The sequence below is a fragment of the Salmo salar genome, chromosome 03, assembly GCF_965601325.2.
Source record: "Salmo salar chromosome 03, fSalSal1, whole genome shotgun sequence".
Classification (NCBI taxonomy): Eukaryota; Metazoa; Chordata; class Actinopteri; order Salmoniformes; family Salmonidae; genus Salmo; species Salmo salar.
Genome location: NC_138293.1, coordinates 39,820,482 through 39,840,000, shown reverse-complemented (window position 1 = coordinate 39,840,000; position 19,519 = coordinate 39,820,482). Strand labels below are relative to the sequence as shown.

Genomic DNA, 19,519 nt, shown 5'->3' with positions numbered 1-19,519 from the left:
CAGAGCAAACGCCTAGGCTTCTGCTCAGTGGACTAATGCGTGTGTTCAGTACAGGCGGGCAAGGCAGTTAGGTGCTGTCATGATGGACATGGATACTCATGTACTGAATAATTAAGGACTAGCTTGTGCTAAATCAGAACCTATGCGTCAAATTCTCTGCCAAACAAAATCAAGCAAAACATCTGAAAAATCATTATGAAAAGTAACGAAAAACATCAGAAATTTGAGTTGCAGACAGTGCTTGCTTAGATGTCTTAAAAGCAACAAACTTCACTCCCACTCCAAATGCCATTACTGACCATTTCCATAAATTTCTCCTAGGTTCAAAGGTGTTTTGGTGTTTGAAGTGTGAATGGGGTGTGGGGGAGACATCAAAGAGAGATGGGGATGCTGTGTGTGTGTGTGTGTTTGTGTGTGTGTGTGTGTGTTTGCGTATGTGTGTGTGCGCCTGTGCACGCATGCGTGTTTGTGTATGTGTGTTACTGTGCACGTACATGCATGTGTGTACATATGTGTGTTGTGGCCTTAGGCTGGTTGGTATCTAAGGACGGTGGTGTAGCAGCAAACACCTTGCCCTCCATCTCTCTGACGGTGTGGAGCAACAGCAGTCTGTCTGCTGCCTTCGGGTATTATCATAACATTTGAACTTCTGGGGTAAAATAAGTTAGAAAGCTATGAAACAAGTTAAAAGTGACTTTGTGTTGGTGGAGGACATGTTGTACATGCAAAACAGGTGCCTTTGTTGTGATAATGTTCATATCACTATTGTAAGTAGTTGTCTGGATGAGCTGAAAATATAGGCACACATGATGGAAAACAACCATCAAAGGCCTATGCGGTACTGATACACAGCCGAATCCTATGGAATTTCCTATTCCCCTTCCATCTGGTGTTATGCTCACATTTTAATGCATACTAGACCTTTACACATACAGTACAGTGCCTTCGGAAAGTATTTGTACCCTTTGACTTACTCCACACTTTGTTGTATTACAGCCTGAATTCAAAATGAATTCAATAGTTCTCTCACCCATCTACACACAACACCCCATAAAGATGAAGTGAAAACATGTTAAGACATTTTTGCTAATTTATTGAAAATGAAATATCTCATTTACATAAGTAATCATACCCCTGAGTCAATACATGTTAGAATCACCTTAATCAGCAATTAAAGCTCTAAGTTTTTCTGGGTAAGTCTCTAAGAGCTTTACACACCTGGATTGTACAATATTTGCACATCATTCTTTTTTAAATTAAGTTGGTTGTTGATCAAACCGTGACACAGAGAGAAACAAACACTACTCAAAATATAATCACCCACAAAACCCAGGAAGAAAAACCCCTACTTAAATATGATCTCCAATTAGAGACAACGAGGACCAGCTGCCTCCAATTGGAGATCATCCCAAACAAGCCAACATAGAAATACAAAACTAGAACATAGAAATAGAATACAGTGAAAAACACATAACACCCACTGTCACGCCCTGACCTACTCTACCATAGAAAATAACATCTTACTATGGTCAGACTTCGAATGCAACTTAAAAACAAACAAAAACAAAAAAGGGAGGGCAGGGTAGGCAACTCCTGTTTATGGCGGCTCAAATGCAGTCCACATAACCTCCAGCAGAGGAGGCTGCTCCGGTTCGGGGCGTAATCCCCGCTCCACCCGCTGATCCTTCTGCTTGATTACCACCGGACCGTGGATCGTCGTTGAAAGAACCAGACTGTAGATCATTGCTGGAGGTTCTGGGCTGCAGGCCGCCGCTGGAGGTTCCGGGCTGCGGGCCGTCTCAGGAGGCTCCGGACTGGGGAGCGTCGCTGGAGGCTCCGGACTGGGGAGCGTCGCTGGAGGCTCCGGACTGGGGAGCGTCGCTGGAGGTCTGATGTGTGGGACTGGCATAGGTGGCGCCAGACTGGTAACACACACCTCAGGTCGAGTGCGGGGAGGAGGCACAGGACGTACTGGGCTGTGGAGGCGCACCAGAGGTCTGATGCGTGGGACCGGTACAGGTGGCACCAGGCTGATGACACGCACCTCAGGGCGAGTGTGGAGAGGAGGCACAGGGTATACTGGGCCGTGGAGGCGCACTGGAGGTCTGGAGCTTATGGCTGGCACAACCCGTCTTTGCTGGATGCTCAACCCAGCTTGACAACTGCAAGGCACGGGCACAGATCGCACCGGCCTGTGAGTGCACCCTGACGACACAGTGCGCATCACCGCATAACACGGTGCGCCGTTTCCACCTGCTTCCATGGCAGGGTCTTGTCCCCTGCCATTACCTCCTCCCAGGTCCAGGACATCCTCCATTCTCTTTTCTCCCGAGCCCAGGATCCCTGCTCCTCCTGGGAACGCTGCTTGGTCCTTTTGTGGTGGGTGATTCTGTCACGACTGTCGAAAGGATCGGACCAAAGTGCAGTGTGGTTGTAGTTCCACATTTTATTAAATTCGTGAAACTTTGCAATACATAAATAACTGAATTTACAAAACAACAAACCATGACGCAGAGAGAAACAAACACTATTCAAAATATAATCACCCACAAAACCCAGGAAGAAAAACCCCTACTTAAATATGATCTCCAATTAGAGACAACGAGGACCAGCTGCCTCCAATTGGAGATCATCCCAAACAAGCCAACATAGAAATACAAAACTAGAACCTAAGAACATAGAAATAGAAAACATAGAAAACACAAAACACCCCCTGTCTCGCCCTGACCTACTCTACCATAGAAAATAACATCTTACTATGGTCAGGACGTGACATGATCATTGCTAGACAGCCATGTCTAAGTCTTGCCATAGATCTTCAAGATGATTTAAGTCAAAACTGTAACTAGGCCACTTAGAAACATTATACGTCATCTTGGTAAACAACTCCAGTGTATATTTGGCCATGTGCTTTAGGTTATTGTCCTGCTGAAAGATGAATTCATCTCCCAGTGTCTGTTGGAAAGCAGACTGAACCAGGTTTTCCTCTAGGATTTTGCCTGTGCTTAGTTCTACAGTCGTGGTCAAAAGTTTTGAGAATGACACAAATATTAATTTCCACAAAGTTTGCTGCTTCAGTGTCTTTAGATATTTTTGTCAGATGTTACTATGGAATACTGAAGTATAATTACAAGCATTTCATAAGTGTCATTACAAGCATTTCACCTGTATTAACGAGAGAATCACTGACATGATGTCAGCTGGTCCTTTTGTGGCAGGGCTGAAATGCAGTGTAAATGTTTTTTGGGGATTCAGTTCATTTGCATGGCAAAGAGGGACTTTGCAATTAATTGCAATTCATCTGATCACTTTTCATAACATTCTGGAGTATATGCAAATTGCCATCATACAAACTGAGGCAGCAGACTTTGGGAAAATTAATATTTGTGTCATTCTCAAAACTTTTGGCCACGACTGTATTCCGTTTCTTTTTATACAAAAAACTCCCTAGTCCTTGCCGATGACAAACATACCCACAACATTGATGCAGCCACCACCATGCTAGAAAATATGACGAGCTGTACTCAGTGATGTGTTGTGTTGGATTTACCCCAAACATAACGCTTCCCATTGCACCCCCACCCACCCACATTTTTACACTGCTGCTACTCTCTGTTTATTATCCATGCATAGTCACTTTACCCCTACCTACATGTACATATTACCTCAATTACCTTGACAAACCGGCGCATTGACTCTGTACCGGTACCCCCTGTATATAGCCACGCTACTGTTATTTTATTGTTGCTCCTTAATTATTTGTTATTTTTACATTTACATTTTTACATTTTAAATTTTAAACTGTTATTTTCTTTATGTTTCACTTCAGTTTACTTTAGAAAATACTTCTTAACACTTTTTTACTTTTTTTCTTAAAACTGCATTTCACTGTAAGGTCTACATCTTTTCTATTCAGCGCATGTGACAAATAACATTTGATTTGATTTTGATTTGATTCAAGACAAAAAGTACATTTTTTGCCACATTTTTGGCAGTGCCTTTTTGCTAACAGCATGCATATTTGGGAATATTTGCATTATGTACAGTCTTCCTTCTTTTCCCTCTGTCATTTAGTTCAGTATTGTGGAGTAACTACAATGTTGTTGATCCATCCTCAGTTTTCTCCTATCACAGCCATTAAACTCTGTAACCGCTTTAAAGTAACCATTGGCCTCGTTGAAATCCCTGAGCGATTTCCTTCCTCTCCGGCAAGTGAGTTAGGAAGGACGCCAGTATCTTCGTAGTGACTGGGTGTATTGATGCACCATCCAAAGTGTAATTAATAACTTTACCATGCTCAAAGGGATATTCAATGTCTGTTGTTTTTTTTATACTCTTTTCGAGGCATTGAAAAACCTCCTTGGTCTTTGTGGTTGAATCTGTGTTTGAGATTCACTGCTAGACTGAGGGACCTTATAGATAATTGTATGCATTGGGTACAGAGATGAGTTTGTCATAAAAAAATAATGTTAAATATTATTATTGCACACAGAGTGATTTCATGCAACTTATCATGTGACTCGTTAATAAAACTATTACTCCTGAACTTGCCACAACAAAGGGGTTTACATTTTTTTTTTTTTTTTACAACCGCTAGGACCCATTTCTCAATACTTAGGTAACTTTTTCAAAACTCTTCACACGGTTCTCCTAACCAACATTCAGCTTGGCACAGCAGTTCATTTGATATCCAAAATGCACTAAAACTACCAAAACACTTCATACATGTCTCAAATCAACTCATTCTTCCATAACACTAGCAAAGGTTGTCACCCAACATGCACACTTTGTCACTCATAAAACAATCACCTAAACAACACTAACAACAGGCAGCATTACACAATGTTTTCTTCTGTAAAATGTCTTTACAAAACAAGAATGACACCTCTCTACTGTTTAGAATTCACTGCAGTATATGTTACAGGAATGAATTAGACATGATGCAATATGCTTCAATATTTTTATGTCATTTTTTGGTATTGAGTGATTCCAAAATACAAGAATTTGTATATACACAATCTACCGATACAGATACAGTAGCAATGCTAGTCAACCCTGTCTTCTGCATTTGGCCACAGGTTCTCATCCACATCACATCTTATGTCATCTTGGGCTACACACCTAGGAAAGAACCTTTTGGCATGCCTGGTCCATCCTTGGCCATCTTCTGCAGATATGTCCAGGCATCCAGCATTCATTGCGTCCAGGAGGGACATTTGATAATGTGGATGGTGGTCATAAAACTTCCACCTCCATGAGGAAAATAATTCCTCTATAGGGTTGAGGAATGGAGAGTAAGGTGGGAAGAAAATTGACACCATCCTGGGATGGGCTGCAAACCACTCTGTGACTGCACGGGAGTGGTAAATGCCACATTGTCCCATACAATTACAAATATTGTCCGATTTCGCCTCATTGCAACCCTTTCCTCACCTGGCACAACCCTTCCATAGAGGTCGTCCAGGAATGAAATGAGACACTCGGTGTTGTATGGCCCAATTAGCGGTTTGTGTAACAGCAATCCATCAGAGGATATTGCTTCACATATTGTGATGTTGGCACCCCTCTGGCCCGGGACATCCACTGTGGCTCTTTTCCCAATCACATTCCTTCCTTGCCGCTGTGTTTTGGCCAAGTTGAAAAAATATGAATATGTGGGGTGTTTGCCTGTCTTCAATCTCCATGATTCTCTAAAATAAATCCACAAGAAAACATGAGTTAGGCTATTACGGTAGTTTACATTATACCTAAAAACATGCCATTGTGTGCCTCTGCCCTGTTTGGTTTTGTTCAAAACTAGTTCTGTATTTCATAGTCATCTTACCTGGACATATTGGTTCCTGAGTTGCTTTACTCGTTCAGAGTTCCTCTCAAAGGGGACAGTGTACAACTGCTTCATCCTGACTTGATGTTGTTGCAGGACTCTAGAAATAGTTGTTATGCTTACATTGTGAATATTTCAAAATGTAATGATGTCTGCCAACACTCTGTCCTGAATCTCTGTGAGTTTTATGCCATTGTTTCTGATGACCATATCAACGATTGCAGTTTCCTGCACAGCAGTGAAAGTCCTACCTCTCCCGCCTGTGGGAGGTAACCGTTGGGTTCTAAGCAGAAATACAAAAACATTTACACACATGTGTGTTTTTCGAGGCTTTAATCAATTTACTTCAGTAATGTGCAGTTCAGTCAGATGCCCTTGCAGAATGCACATCTTACCTGTTTTGCCGGAAATCTCTCACAATAGATGCCACTGTTGAGCGTTGCAGATTTGTCTGCACTCTCAGACCAGCCTCTCTCATTGATAGACCATCATTTATTACATGATTAATTATGGTAGCCCTAATCTCATCTGAGACGACAGCTCTTGATCTTCCTCTGTCTTCTCCCACCACGCATACATACTCCTCTCCCAGCCACTCTTCTTCCTCTGTCAGCCACTTCTCTATCTCTGGCTGGGCCCATGTTTACATGACAGTACAGCATTATTCCTAAGATGTCTCCTTTTGTATAGATGGTCATGTAATTGACAGACTAACACCTGGGTAGGTGTTCAGCTACAATGGGAATCAGCTGTGGTTGGTCTAATTGTTTTGATAGTATTTCATTATTTAGATTTGGAATATATTTCAATACATATTACTGTAGAAATGTAGCAAATTGCTGTCTTATTCAATTTTGTGTTATGTTAGGTTTTGAACTTAAGTTTAACAGTTTTGAAAAGAGTATGGAAACATGTACATATTGGCCTGTAGGTACATAGAATTTTTGGAGGTGGTTGTGTCTGAGTGAGAAAATAAATTCATGAAATTTGAAAGATGTCTGTTGTTGTCATCTACAGTGTACGCATAGTCACTTCAATAACTCTACCTACATGCACATACTACCTCAACTAACCGGTGCCCCCCGCACATTGACTCTATACCGGTACCCCCTGGATATAGTCTCACTATTGTTGTTTTACTGCTGCTCTTTAATTACTTGTTACTTTTATCTCTTATTCTTGTCCATATTTTTTGAAACTGCATTGTTGGTTGTGGGCTCGTAAGTAATCATTTCACCTGTTGTATTCAGCGCATGTGACTAATACAATTTGATTTGATGTAGTCATTGAATGCATTTTGTGCCAAAGCAATGACAAATGATCCACAGTTTAGCCCACATAGACTGCTGTTGTGCTCACTGTGTGAAGAGTTTTGAAAAAGTGACCTAAGTATTGAGAAATGGGTCCTAGCGATTGTCAAAAAAAAAGTAATACTTATTGACTCAAGACATTTAAACTTTTCATTTTTGATGAATTTGTAATAATTTCTAAAAACATAATTCCACTTTGACATTATGGGATATTGTGTGTAGATCAGTGACACGGCATCTCCGTTTAATCCTTTTTAAATTCAGGCTGTAACGGCACAAAAATTTGGAAAAGGTCAACAGGTGTGAATACTTTCTGAAGGCCCTGTTTTTAATGTTACATGGTAACCAATCAATTTCCCAAGCGAATGAATCAAGTACAACTATATTCAACACAGAGATAGCTGCGTTCATACACACACGTCTCATCACATTTGATATGGATGGTGTCAGTGGTGTGGTGCTGTTTTGTTTAGGTGAGGGAGTGCAATTTCTTTTAAATAAAATTATGTTATCATTACTTAATCAAAGTTTGTACTGACAGATTAAATATCATTATAAAATAGGTGCATAAAATGCATCCTCCAATTGCAACGTCTGCCTATGCCCACGCGTCTTCTGTGTTCTATTTATAACATCTTAAACGTTCTATTTTTAATACCTTCCAACACCAAAATAGGCCATTATCACTTTCAATCATAAATGACAATTCTTCACGTTTTACCCGTGAAATGTCCAAACTGTATGCGAACTAATAGCCTTTCTTGTAGGTCTATTTTCTTTCAATCAAAGCATGGCCTGTAGTGCGCGCTGTTGACTTTTGGCCACATGACGAAATAAATGTTATTATTCAGCTTCAGATAAGAAATGACTGCAAAGGTGTTTTTGGTGTAACATATTATAGGCCTACTATGCTACAGTAGGCCTATATGCTTTTACAGTGGGGGGAAAAGTATTTGATCCCCTGCTGATTTTGTACGTTTGCCCACTGACAAAGAAATGATCAGTCTATAATTTTAATAGTAGGTTTATTTGAACAGTGAGAGACAGAATAACAACAAAAAAATCCTGAAAAACGCATGTCAAAAATGATATAAAATGATTTGCATTTTAATGAGGGAAATAAGTATTTGACCCCTCTGCAAAACATGACTTAGTATTTGGTGGCAAAACCCTTGTTGGCAATCACAGAGGTCAGACGTTTCTTGTAGTTGGCCACCAGGTTTGCACACATCTCAGGAGGGATTTTGTCCCACTCCTCTTTGCAGATCTTCTCCAAGTCATTAAGGTTTCGAGGCTGACGTTTGGCAACTCGAACCTTCAGCTCCCTCCACAGATTTTCTATGGGATTAAGGTCTGGAGACTGGCTAGGCCACTCCAGGACCTTAATGTGCTTCTTCTTGAGCCACGCCTTTGTTGCCTTGGCCGTGTGTTTTGGGTCATTGTCATGCTGGAATACCCATCCACGACCCATTTTCAATGCCCTGGCAGAGGGAAGGAGGTTCTCACCCAAGATTTGACGGTACATGGCCCCGTCCTTTGATGCGGTGAAGTTGTCCTGTCCCCTTAGCAGAAAAACACCCCAAAGCATAATGTTTCCACCTCCATGTTTGACGGTGGAGATGGTGTTCTTGGGGTCATAGGCAGCATTCCTCCTCCTCCAAACACGGCGAGTTGAGTTGATGCCAAAGAGCTCCATTTTGGTCTCATCTGACCACAATACTTTCACCAGTTGTCCTCTGAATCATTCAGATGTTCATTGGCAAACTTCAGACGGGCATGTATATGTATTCTTGAGCAGGCGGACCTTGCGGGCGCTGCAGGATTTCAGTCCTTCACGGCGTAGTGTGTTACCAATTGTTTTCTTGGTGACTATGGTCCCAGCTGCCTTGAGATCATTGACAAGATCCTCCCGTGTAGTTCTGGGCTGATTCCTCACCGTTCTCATGATCATTGCAACTCCACGAGGTGAGATCTTGCATGGAGCCCCAGGCCGAGAGGATATTGACAGTTCTTTTGTGTTTCTTCCATTTGCGAATAATCGCACCAACTGTTGTCACCTTCTCACCAAGCTGCTTGGCGATGGTCTTGTAGCCCATTCCAGCCTTGTGTAGGTCTACAATCTTGTCCCTGACATCCTTGGAGAGCTCTTAGGTCTTGGCCATGGTGGAGAGTTTGGAATCTGATTGATTGATTGCTTCTGTGGACAGGTGTCTTTTTTACAGGTAACAAGCTGCGGTTAGGAGCACTCCCTTTAAGAGAGCACTCCCATCAAGGCAGACACGGTGAATTTGGATGCTAGATCTCGTTGGCGTGATCAGTTTGTCTGCATACGCAATAGAGGCGGTACGTTTCTGTAAACTAAGCACTCAGACAGTAGGGCGAGTTCAAATGCGTATTACAAGAGCCCCAAGTCCATAACGAAATGTTTTGAGGACACACGTTTTAGCAATCCCTAGTAGAGTTTACCGTCTGTCTGTTCTTGTTACGTCGGATTTGGCCCGCTCAAAGTGGTCGGCAAAGTGGTCAAGCCTCCGACCAACGGGCCTCTGCACTCATGCCAACAGACAGTTATTCATCATTCGTGACACCGCCAGAGAGAACGACAGGGAAGAAACCACCATTGACCTACCTATAGGCTGCTATAGCCTACATATGTATTTAGTCTGTTTAATTTTTTATAATTTCTTAGGAATTTTAGTGGTACTTAAATATAATTTATTTTGAATTTATCTGTGTTTTCTCAAATTGAAAAAAGTGAGGGAGCACAGCACTACATCCATGGACGGTGGATGAGGGGATTTACCTCTCAACCACAGGGGTGCCTCTCTTACTTATTCCCCCTGACACCTGGAGAACCCCTCACTACGATCAAAGGTTCCACCCGGGTGTATACACTCCCTTTAAAAGAGATTAGAAAGGTGCAGGGTTAGGAATATACTGTATCTGTTCATATGAATATCTGTCCTGAGGGGGAGCGATAGAGAGTAAGGGAGTATATGGTGAGGTTACAAATAAGGCTGCAATGTGTGGCTTTGTGCGCACACGCACACTCGCACACATTCAAACAGTCATTTGTGCAGGGAAAGGGTAGGCTATAGTACACAGAACAATGGGAATGTGTAACCCACACATAGAGATGAATGAGTATTTGGGCAACATGATTATAACATGAAAACGAGACTACCACAAATTAGAATTTGGCCCAAAGAGCTACAATAAATTTGCCTGGCTACCCAGACTCCTATGGTCCTGCCAAACTCTACGCCACGCCCGCGAACGTGAGTTTCTTCAAACGTCAGAGCAACGGATTGGAAGAATTGAGTCGTCAAGCAAACCAGAAATGTGAGGTTCCCCGACAGTGTGCAGATGTAATCCAACTTGAAATACAAAGGGCCTGTGGGGGAGATATTTCTTTAGATGAATCTCATAGCAGCAGTCTAATGGATGCATTTGTGCGCATATCCACCATTGGTGTTCATAGATAAAGACCCATGATGGCTGAATGGCTGCTGTACTACAGTAACCTCTGGAAGCATCTAGACAGTGTATGTATCCTGCTGCCTCCCCAGGGTCTCTCCAGTGTTCAGGTATAGATAATCACAGTCTAAGAGCTCAGAGGAGAGGAGAACAGCTCAGTGCATCGACCTATATTCATCTGTTCTGCTCCTCTCTCCCCCTAAGCCCTGCTACTGTGGACTCGATGTTCCAGCACCAAAGAGAGAAGAGACAGACCCCCCCCACCCCCCACACACACACACACAGAGAGAGAGAGAGTGAGAGAGACAAATCCAGGCACATATACACACAGAATAGGGCATACTGAAGCACAAGGCAGAAATGAATGAATACACACACACACGCATGTGCACACACGCAAGCATGCATGCACAAACCCACACACACCCATATTCCTTCAGCTACAAGGTTTGTGCCACACACCATGTGTGTGTGTCCATGCCCACATGAAAGAAATACGACCGTTTACTAAAGAATACAACAGTACTTACTGTAGAATTCTATAATTAACTGTACTATACTGTGGAATACTATACTACACACTGTAGTAATCCTGGATCATGTGTGGTACTTACTATAGAATGTTGTAGTATACCCCTAAAAACACTGTAGTAAATACTACATTAATGTCAGCAAAAACACTACAGTCCGCTAAAACACTCCACTTTTTTGTAATTATAGTAAATACTACAGTATTCATTTGCGTATACCGAGCCCATTCCCCTCCCCCATATCGCAATTTGTGCCACCCATAATTGAGAAACTTACATGCCAAGTATTGACTAAATATTGTGTTTCCTATCGGTTCAGACCGCAGTCCTACCTACATGCAGGCAGTAACGGTGCGTGGGTAAAATCACTGGGGAAGCCAGTAATTGCGTTGTTTGCTCTATAACCTGTTCATTCATATGCCTTGCGACTGTGATATACAGGCCTAAAGGCAAAGAAAATAATAAGACACAGTGGAAGAATAAATTCAACCAAACCTTTGTTTTATCACAAAACCGGATAGCAATATCTGTCCAGTGAAGTCCACAAAGCATATTGCAAGTACAGTAACAGACAGTTACATGACCTGCAGCATGGTCAAGCAAGTTAATGTTTACCACATGCTCGGACCACTAAACAACTTTTGATTTAGAACCAAAGAGTGTTATTGCAAGTCGCAAAGAAAACAGGTGCCGCCACTATTCCAGCACCATTTTAACATCAACATTTTAACATCATCAAATCACCTCTGCTTAGTCTGATACAGTGACAACTAAAAGATACCGAAAACAATTTAGTCCAATCAACTTAAGCTAAATATGATGTGTCTGTCCATGGTTCTGATTTCTGGATGCGTGTGTGCGTGTTCATGCAAGTGGAAAAACATGTTGACTCACCCTACTTGTAGAGAAACACCAATGCCATCCTCCTCTCTTTCATCACTCTGTCATACAGTACACGCTTTTATTTTTTGTTGTCCTAGGCTACCTAGCTAAAATGCTTGCTCGCTAGCCTAATTTCCATTCATGGGCAATGTTAGCTAGTTAACATTAGCCTTCTACATCTGGCTATCGTACATATTGAACTTCCATCCTCTCAGGCCAGGGGCACAACAATGTATGAATTAATGGTTGGATCAGAATCGCCGTTATAATCATTGGCCAGTACGGAGAATGAATTAGTCCAAATAAGTAGTCCAAATTAAGTACCGTAATTTCCGGACTATTAAGCGCACCTGAATATAAGCCGCACCCACTGAATTTTAATTTTTTTTTTATTTTGAACATAAATAAGCCGCACATGTCTATAAGCCGCAGGTGCCTACCGGTACATTGAAACAAATGAACTTTACACAGGCTTAACACGGCTTGTAACAAAAAATAAATAGGCTTTAACGAAACACGGCTTGTAACAAAAATAAATAGGCTTTAACGAAACACGGTTTGTAACAAAAAATAAAAAAATAGCAGTAAGCTTTAGTTGTCTTTTTGCACTGAGTCAATTCCTCACGCTGCTGTTTCCAACGTCTTATCATCGACTCATTAAGACCAAGCTCTCGTGCAGCAGCTCTATTTCCTTTTCCAACAGCCAGATCAATCGCCTTCAACTTGAAAGCTGCATCATATGCATTTCTCCGTGTCTTTGCCATGATGAGGGTGACAAAATGACTACCGTAATCAGAATGATGGGAAGTTTGAGAGCGCTCGATTTAATCTAAACAGTAAACAAAAAAGTTGTTTGACGTAACCCATTCGGCAATTTCATTGGTCTAATGAAAGCTTCATGCCGGCAAAAAACTGAGCACGTCACAGAATGTGAAAGCGGGACAAATCCATATATTAGCCGCGTCATTGTTTAAGCCGCGAGGTTCAAAGCCTGGGAAAAAAGTTGCGGCTTATAGTCCGGAATTTACGGTAGTCTAATTTAGGAAAGGGCAAATTTTAACTAGCTGGCTAGCTAGCCACCGGAGTACAACAACACAACGAGATGCAACAACAACAAAAAATTCTGTCAATGACATATGCTCTCAATGGGATTTGATAGGGGTGACGCCAAATCCAAGCTGGCTTCCCTTGACACTTTTTTTGCTGCGCCAGAACCATTCACAGTTGAGCTCGCTCAGTTGAGCTCAAAGCTGATTGGAAAATGTTGTACACTTTTTTGTCAATGGAGGCCAGATGCTCGCTGGCTTCCCTTGCCTTCAATGCTATGGGTGGCAACAAAGTCACTCGTCACTCGTTTGGACCAGACAGCATCAGATACATGGGCTACACGTAGAGAGAAAGAGAGGCACTGTTTTGCTCGCTCGGATGCTTTCTCCTTAATAGATACATTAAGCCTCTTGCGAATTGAAGGACATTCATGAAACACAGAGAGACGAAATATAAATGATTGTTTAAAAAAATAATAATATTGGTACTTTTTTGGGAAAAGCCTGGCTTCCCTTGGCATCCATGAATACACACCACTGCCTACAGGTTATGGAACATTTGGTATTCGAGTATTTCTCCAGTATGTTTCCTGAATGAGGAAGCCTCCACTTCTATGTCAAAGATAATACATTTATAAATGATAGCAAATACTACAGTAATGTCTGCAAACACACTACCTTAATTACTATAGTATATGCTACAGTATTCATACTATAGTTACTATAAATACTATGTCCTGTTTGGCTCAGTTGGTAGATCGTAGTGCTTGCAATGCCAAGGTTGTGGGTTTGATTCCCATGGGGAAAATGTATGCACTCACAAGTTGCTCTGGATAAGCACATCTGCTAAATGACAAAAATGTAAAGTCTGCATAAATACAACAGTATACTGCAATCTGTAAAAACAGTAAATGCTACAGTTTTCCTTTACTATAGTTAACTGTAAATACTACAGTATACTACAGGAAATATTACAGTTCAGGCTACAATTATGTCATCCATTCCATTTCGCTAAGTATAATACCAACTGCCATTAAATCTTGGAAATCGGCACAAAATGATGCATGTGTGTGTGTGTGTGTATACATACGCTTGCGAATGTGCATGCGTGTGTGTGTGTATGTGTGTGCTTGTGTGTGTGTCTAACATAAGCTGGGATTCGCAAGGCCCCCTTGCCCAGAATAGCCTCTCTTATTTGGGAAAGCAGAAGTGATGTTGTAACGCTGGATAACTGTCGGATGGAAGAAGAGAGAGAGAGAGAGAGAGAGAGAGAGAGAGAGAGAGAGAGAGAGAGAGAGAGAGAGAGAGAGAGAGAGGGATGGTTAGGAGGGAGAGAGAGAGAGAGAGAGCAAAATGGAGAGAAAGCAAAAGAGAGGAGAGGCAGAGACAAAGGAAAAAATATCAATACACAGCAACATACAGGGAGAGAGTAAGAAGAGACAGAGATATGCAACAAGAGAGAAAGAGAGAGTCAGAGACAGAGTGTAAGGCGAAGAGAGAAGGGAGAGACGGACGGAGGAGAGGGTATAGGTTACATAACAGTGTCTAGACACCAATAGCAGTTCAAAGGGCTTGTCGGAGGCAGAGTTAATTAGCTAGCTTGATTGCTTGAGGACTGCTCTCTTCATAAATCCAAGAGAGGTTGATTATCTCCTTCTAATTCTTCTCTTTCATCTTCCCCTCTTTCCTGAAGCTTCTCGATCCTAAGCCGCATTGTGTGTGTGTATGCGTGCAAGCATGTGTGTGTGTGTGTTTATTTCCAGATAGGATTTACATGCTAATGGAATTTCTTTCGGGGTGACAAACCTCTTCATAAAAACAGCCGACTGTGGTTGGTTGGGATTCACATGAACTGTTCTAAATGCAAGAACCTGGACACCTTGTAGCTCTGTAGGACCAGTTCTGGTGACCACTGTGGTAAGCTGTTGATACTGAGTGTTTAGCTACAGTTATTCTGAAACTCTCTCTCACGGCTGAGGGAAGCAGCTGTTGCCCCTGACAACCTGTATCTGGGCTCTGATAGGATGTGGAGCTGTGGAGCTGTCCATGATGCTGAACGACCTATCATCTTCTAACAGTTTACTCCTCTGACTATCATTGTTATGCCATAAATATACAGATACAGACCTGAATCAGGCTAGCACTGCAAATGTGTTCCACTCACTGCTGGCCCGTATTCACAAAGTGTCTCAGAGTAGGAGTACTGATCTAGGATCCGTTTTGCCTTTAAGACAATAATGAAAATGCTTATATAGACAGGGTGGACCTGATCCTATATCACTCCTACTCTGAGACACTTTGTGAATAAATACAAGCTCTGGATTGCATAGTATTATGTGGTGGAAGTGCACACAGAACAGAGACATGAATCAATTTGAGAGAAAATCAGGGTTCGTTTTATGATCGTAATAAAACGCCAGTTCATCCACAGAGACCACTAATGACCGCGGTGTGATGATTCCTTTATAATGAATATGTACAATGGAAAGAGAGACTATAGAGAGAGGTATAGGACATAGTGTACTGTATGTTCGGTAATATTTCTTCCAACAAACAAAAACAGCGCTGCGGGCGGTAACACACACGTATGCACACGCACACGCACACACACACCCAGCAGAAAGAAAGGCCTGCTGTAAGTGAAACTAGGGCAGAAAATCAACTGTTGGGTAGGGGCCAAGAACAGCAGAGACAGAGACACTATTATCAGCTAATGTGGTGGACTGGGTTAGAGAACATTTACATAGTTACAACCCTGCCTCCTGACAACACACACACACACACACACACACACACGCACACACACGCACACACACACACACACACACACACACACACACACACACACACACACACACACACACACACACACACACACACACACACACACACACACACACACACACACACACACACACACCTTCACAGGAACACTAAAGCCAGGGTAGAATGAGGAAGAGAAAGAACAAGAATAAGCTACACAGATAGAACATGAAGGGGAAAGAGACAGACATGGAAACTCGTGTAATATGAGAGAGAGAACGAGAGATAGAGAAAATAAAATACAAGTACCTCCACGACACTCACTGTCAGCTGGTTTCACTTGGATGGGACGGGTCATCTGCAGAGAGAGAGAGAGAGAGAGAGGGCAGAGTGAGAGGAGAAAGAACAAAAGAGATGCAGAGAGAGATGGTTAATCTCATGTATTATTATTATTATATTTTGTAATTTTATTTAGCTAGGCAAGTCATTTAAGAACAAATTCTTATTTACAATGACAGCCTGTGTCTGTGGAGACACGCTTCTGTCTGTCATCATGTTTTATCATCCTTTCTGTCTTTTTCTCTCTTTCATTCATCTCTCCATTCCTCCACTAGATTGATAGGGACCAACCACTACCTTCATAGAAACCTTCCCCTAACGTATCTCAGATTCATAGACATGGAACTGAGCATGGAGAAAATGTTGACATAGTAAAACGTAGGAGGACCCCGGGCGATGAAGGTTTCCCTGTAGAACATGTCGGGTTTGTTCTTTCACACTGTTAAATCACACACCACCATGTTATTCTTCCTAGTTATAGTCACATGGAGTCAAGTACGGTTAAGTGGATTGTACATACTCATACAGAATACTGTCAGGTTTCTGAGAGAACTGGTAGTGTGAGGAGAGAACCCTGTCTGCTGACCGAGAGAGAGAGAGAGAGAGAGAGAGAGAGAGAGAGAGAGAGAGAGAGAGAGTGTGTGTGTGTGTCTCTGTGTCTGTGTGTGGGTGTGAGCTTGTGTGTGCATGAAAAAGCACTTGTGCGCATGTCTGTGTGTGTGTTGGCATGAAAATGACACGGCTGTCACAAGAGATTCCACAGTCAGGCATCTCTGCCATAAGAACATGCCAAGCTGTGATATGCAGTGAAAGCTCCGAACTGAGGAAAAAGTAGGGCCTTATATAATCGGTTTTATTTTTTGCCAGATTCCTTAAATTTTTCCCCCCTAATTCCATTTTCTTCGTTTTGTTATTCCAGGTTTCAGTTTTTCCCAATTTTTGGGGTGATTTTCACAAAGTCACACTCTATTGTCATAACATAAGCATCATCACTAACGGCTACATAAAGTGGTAGACAAACACGTACAAAGACTGGGGCATTCCTGTGAATCACTGATGCATTTTGTTAATGTTTTAGGATAATCTTGGGCAGTTTACTGAATTTTCGAATAAATACATTTTGTTGATTTCCTATTAAGTTCAAGACATTGTTGAATATTGTTCAATTCTGTTTTAATGTCTGGATTCCGTGATTCCGTCCATGTTCTCTGCAACGCTGATTTTATTGGGGCCTACTCCACCCTTTCATAACACAGCACACTACCCCTCCACCCTTCCATAACACAGCACACTACCCCTCCACCCTTCCATAACACAGCACACTACCCCTCCACCCTTCCATAACACAGCACACTATATGGTTACTTTAACCATATCTACATGTACATACTACCTCAATCAGCCTGACTAACTGGTGTCTGTATGTAGCCTCCCTACTTTTATAGCCTCGCTACTGTATATAGCCTGTCTTTTTACTGTTGTTTTATTTCTTTACCTACCTATTGTTCACCTAATACCTTTTTTTGCACTATTACAGCCCCCCTGTAAGTAAGCATTTCATTATAAGGTCTACACCTGTTGTATTCGGAGCATGTGACAAATACACTTTGATTTGATTTGACTACCACTCCACCCTTCCATAACACAGCACACTCCCTCTCCACCCTTCCATAACACAGCACACTCCCTCTCCACCCTCCTCCACCCTTACCCTTCCATCCGTTTTCTCTGTTTTGCTTTTCCAGGTTTCAGTTTTCATTTCTGTTTCAGTGTTTCGCCCTCAAAATCACACTTTATTAATAGAAAAACAACAAGATTTGATCTTTATGTCCGTAGTCATGCTTAAATCACATCAGGAAACAACTTTTGAGGACTGGGGAAAAAAACGAGAAATGTAGATTTTTAGGTGTGCTCCAGCCAGAGACAATTGTTTGGTTAGCTATGTTTCTGTAGCGCTCAGGTGATTGCAGAGTTTGCAAAACAAATGGCCGCTGGACTGATGCAAATAATCATGATATCATTCTGCCAAGTCAAATTAATGCAAGTTCAATACTTTTAGTTGATTTCCTACTAAGTTCAATACATTTTTTTATATATATTTTTTTTATTCTGTCTTAATGTCTGGATTGAGTGATTCCCACCGAGATTTTATACGGCCCTACAAATGGAAACAGCGGTGTAAAACCGTACATGCAGACACCACAAGAGTTTGGTGGCACCTTCATTGGTGAGGACGGGTTCATGGTAATGGCTAGAGTGTTATAGGTGGAATGATATCAATTGCATCAAACACATTCCATTTACCCCGTTCCAGCCATTATTATGAGCCGTCCTCCCCTCAGCAGCCTCCACTGGTAGAGACACACACATCGCACACATTACACCGTACAGACACACAACACAGCCCTTAGATACCAACTAGCCTCAGGTTACGACACACACATGAACATTCACACGAACACACACATGAACGCACATACACACATACACTTTGTATTGCCTTCTGTGTTGACTCCCAAAAAGGGTAGCTGTTGCTAACTAAAACAAAAGGGAAACCATGCAAGTAAAGAAACCTAGAATTTGACATATTTCTCCATCCCAGGCTGCATGTATTAGCAGTTTGTTTAACTGGGAGCGCCTATTGCAAACACAGTTGTTGTGAGGCTGATCTAAAGCCCTTTGGGGTCTTAATATTTCTGGTTTAACTTTGTTAAATAATTGATGTGGGCTGACTCTTCCAGCGAAGGTTCTGCTGCTGCTGCCGGACTTCGGGGAGTGTTCTCCTAGCGAGATGAAACGCTCTCGCAGAAAGATATAGAGTACATTAATACACAAGCTCTTTGAGGAAGAGTAAACATGCCTGTGTGTAAGTGAGTCCTACTATGACGTCTTCATGTGTTCTTGGAAAGCAAGAAGAGTCCTCTCTCTGCTAGGAAACATGGACTGGATAAATAATGTGTTGCATCTCTGAAAGCAATGTAGCAATTAAAACCAATGAAGACAGGCAGTGGAGACAGCCATATAGTGTAGTTGGACACAGTTAGAGGGAGAAAGAAGGATGAGAAAGAGAGGCATAGGGGAGTGACAGAGAGAAAGAGTAAGAGAGAGGAGGGCCAAACGTGTGAGATAATGAGAGACTCAGCAGTGACAGAGAAGGTCATGGTCATCAACCTGAGGGAAGAGTGACTCTGTCACACACACACACACACACACACACACACACACACACACACACACACACACACACACACACACACACACACACACACACACACACACACACACACACACACACACACACACACACACACACACACACACACACATACAAACATATCTGGTGCAAAA

The 19,519-nt window shown here is 42.1% G+C and overlaps 1 protein-coding gene across 1 annotated transcript in view; it reads right to left on the bottom strand.

The window, feature by feature from the left end:
* LOC106600051 (CUGBP Elav-like family member 5) overlaps positions 1-19,519 on the bottom strand; it is a 45,019-nt gene that overhangs the window by 16,860 nt on the left and 8,640 nt on the right. Inside the window, exon 3 of the mRNA XM_014191387.3 lies at positions 16,142-16,190. Within this exon, the coding sequence (XP_014046862.1) occupies positions 16,142-16,190 (49 nt within the window). The remainder of the gene's footprint in view (positions 1-16,141; positions 16,191-19,519) is intronic.